This window comes from Trypanosoma equiperdum (genome assembly GCF_001457755.1).
Source record: "Trypanosoma equiperdum strain OVI genome assembly, contig: ctg_1780, whole genome shotgun sequence".
Taxonomy (NCBI): Eukaryota; Euglenozoa; class Kinetoplastea; order Trypanosomatida; family Trypanosomatidae; genus Trypanosoma; species Trypanosoma equiperdum.
This window is the reverse complement of record NW_027123816.1, coordinates 1-2,612: the sequence shown is the minus strand read 5'-3', so window position 1 is coordinate 2,612 and position 2,612 is coordinate 1. Positions and strand designations below refer to the sequence as shown.

Here is a 2,612-nt window from a genome sequence, read left to right as displayed (position 1 = left end):
AATAATAATAACAATAATAATTATAACAATAGCGGTGATGATAATTGTAAATATACACACACACACGTATATATATTTACTCATACCTCTCCGTGTAAAAAACAATTAATAATCACTGTTAGAAACGACAGTAGGAAAACGAGAAAACAAAACAAAAACAAAACACCCTAACTTTCCGCTTTCTCACCCTCACATACTTTCTCAAATGGAAAGGACAGAGGAATCCGTCTGCGCGTGAGGGAGAGAAAAAAAAAAGAGAGGGAGAGAGTGAAAACACGAAACGAAAAACGTCAGATCATATAGGTGAATGTGTATCACACGGCTGCCCATCAGTCCACTTCCTCCATACCCGACGCACCAGTACTGGAGTTGGCGGCAGCAGCGGCAACGGGTGCCTGCGCTTCCTCCTCTTCCGCATCATCGTCGAGTGAGAGACCCAATTTGATCATGCGGTGGATACGGTCAGCGTATGCCGTGGGGTCATCAAGTGTAAACCCGGATGTCAGCAGCGAGGTGTCGAAGAGGAGGAATATCAGGTCCTTGGCGGCCTTGTCGTTTTCGTCGGCCTCCACGCGTCGTTTCAGCTCCTTGACGATGGCGTGCGTGGTGTTGATCTCCATGGTCTTCTTCGACATCATGTACGCAGACATGCTGGAGTCTCGCAGAGCCTGGTTGCGCATGATCTGTTCCATGTGTGCACTCCACCCGAACTCTGATGTCACGAGAATGCATGGTGATGTTGCCAACCGGTCGGACACCACCACCTTCTCCACTTTGTCACCAAGTACCTCTTTCATTGCCTTGCACAGCCGCTCGTATGATGCCTTCTCTTCTTCCCGCTGTTTCTTCTCTTCCTCCGTCTCCTCGAAGTGTACACCCTCCTTTGTGAGGCACGCGAACTTTTTGTCCTCAAAGTCCTTCACTTGCTGCATCACATACTCGTCGATGGGGTCAGTCATGAAAAGTACCTCCATGCCGCGGCGCTTCGCCTGCTCGATGAACGGAGACGTTTCGAGCTTCTTCTTGCTGTCACCCGTCACATAGTAGATGCACTTCTGACCATCCTTCATGCGTGTCACGTAGTCCTTCAATGTCGTCATCTCCTCACCGGATTCCGAACTGTGGAAGCGCAGCAGTTCCATCAGCTTCTTGCGGTTTGTGCTGTCTTCGTGGATGCCCAGCTTCACGTTCTTGCTGAACTGTTCGTAGAACTTCTTGTAGTCCTCCTTGTTCTCTGCGAGCTCCTCGAAGAGCTCCAGGGCCTTCTTCACAATATTCTTACGGATCACCTTGAGGATTTTGTTCTGCTGCAGGTTCTCACGGGAGATATTTAGTGGCAGGTCCTCGCTGTCCACCACACCGCGCAGGAAGCCGAGCCACTCGGGGCACAGGGCCTCACAGTTGTCCATGATGAACACGCGGCGGACGTATAGCTTGATGTTGTTGCGCTTCTTGTTTGGTTCGAACATGTCAAAGGGTGCGCGCTTCGGGAGAAATAAGATAGCCCGGAACTCCAGCTGGCCCTCCACGGAGAAGTGCTTCGTAGACAGCTGCTCTTCCCAGTCGTTCGAGATGGCCTTGTAGAAGGAGGCGTACTCCTCCTTTGTTACATCTTTCGGGTCGCGCGTCCACAGTGGCTTGTGCTTGTTCTGCACCACAAACTCCTGCTTCACTTCCTTCACCTTTTTGGTTTTCTTTTTCTTGGCATCGGCATCATCGCCGTCCTTCACCTCTTCCACCTTTGGCTCCTCACCTTCCTCAGCCTTTTTGGCGGCCTCTTCGTCTTCGTCTTCATCTGTCACCTCCTTCTCAGTGGTGTTCTCCACCATTAACTCGATGTCGTAGCCGATAAATTCGGAGTGTTTTTTGATGAGGTCCTTCAGCCGCCGCTCCTCCAGGTATTCCTGCTGGTCTTCCTTCAAATGCAAGACGATACGCGTACCGCGCTTCAGGTCACAGTCGGGCGTGGAGGTTACAGTGAAGGTACCACCTGCAGAGGATTCCCACGTGTAGGCATCGTCCTCGTTGTTCTTCGACACAACGGTTACGCGGTCTGCGACAAGGTAGGCAGAGTAAAATCCGACGCCGAACTGCCCGATCATGCTCATATCGCCACCGGCCTCCAATGCCTCCATGAATGACTTGGTACCGGAGCGAGCAATCGTACCAAGGTTGTTCACCAGGTCGGCTTTCGTCATACCGATGCCACTGTCCTCCACCGTCAGTGTCTTATTTACTCGGTCGGGGATTACGCGAATGCGCAAATGGGGTTCATCTCCGAGCACGGACTGGTTCGTCAGACTCTGGTACCGGATTTTGTCGCACGCATCTGACGAATTACTAATTAGCTCGCGAAGAAAAATTTCCTTGTTTGAATAGAAGGTATTAATAATAAGGGACATTAGCTGATTGATTTCAGCCTGGAATGCGAATGTCTCCGTCATCTTGGCTGTTTATATGTTATCTCTCTGTATGTGCGGGTGTCGTATAACAAGTGCTTATTTTTATCTACACTATACCTGGTTATTCAACGAAATTTCACCGCAGTTAGTGACAGAAACGCGAAGAATAGGGCATTTGATGAATCAGTTTCAGTAAAAGAAATGAAACAG

The 2,612-nt window shown here is 49.9% G+C and overlaps 1 protein-coding gene across 1 annotated transcript; it reads right to left on the bottom strand.

Annotated features, from left to right (window-relative positions):
* Nucleotides 1-329: 329 nt before the first annotated feature.
* Nucleotides 330-2,444, bottom strand: TEOVI_000681800 (Heat shock protein 83, putative; the record flags this gene model as incomplete). The annotated part of the gene is made up of 1 exon (XM_067223163.1): nt 330-2,444. One exon carries the CDS (start codon nt 2,442-2,444, stop codon nt 330-332), a length of 2,115 nt encoding a protein of 704 aa, XP_067079264.1.
* Between the last annotated feature and the right edge of the window lie 168 nt (nt 2,445-2,612).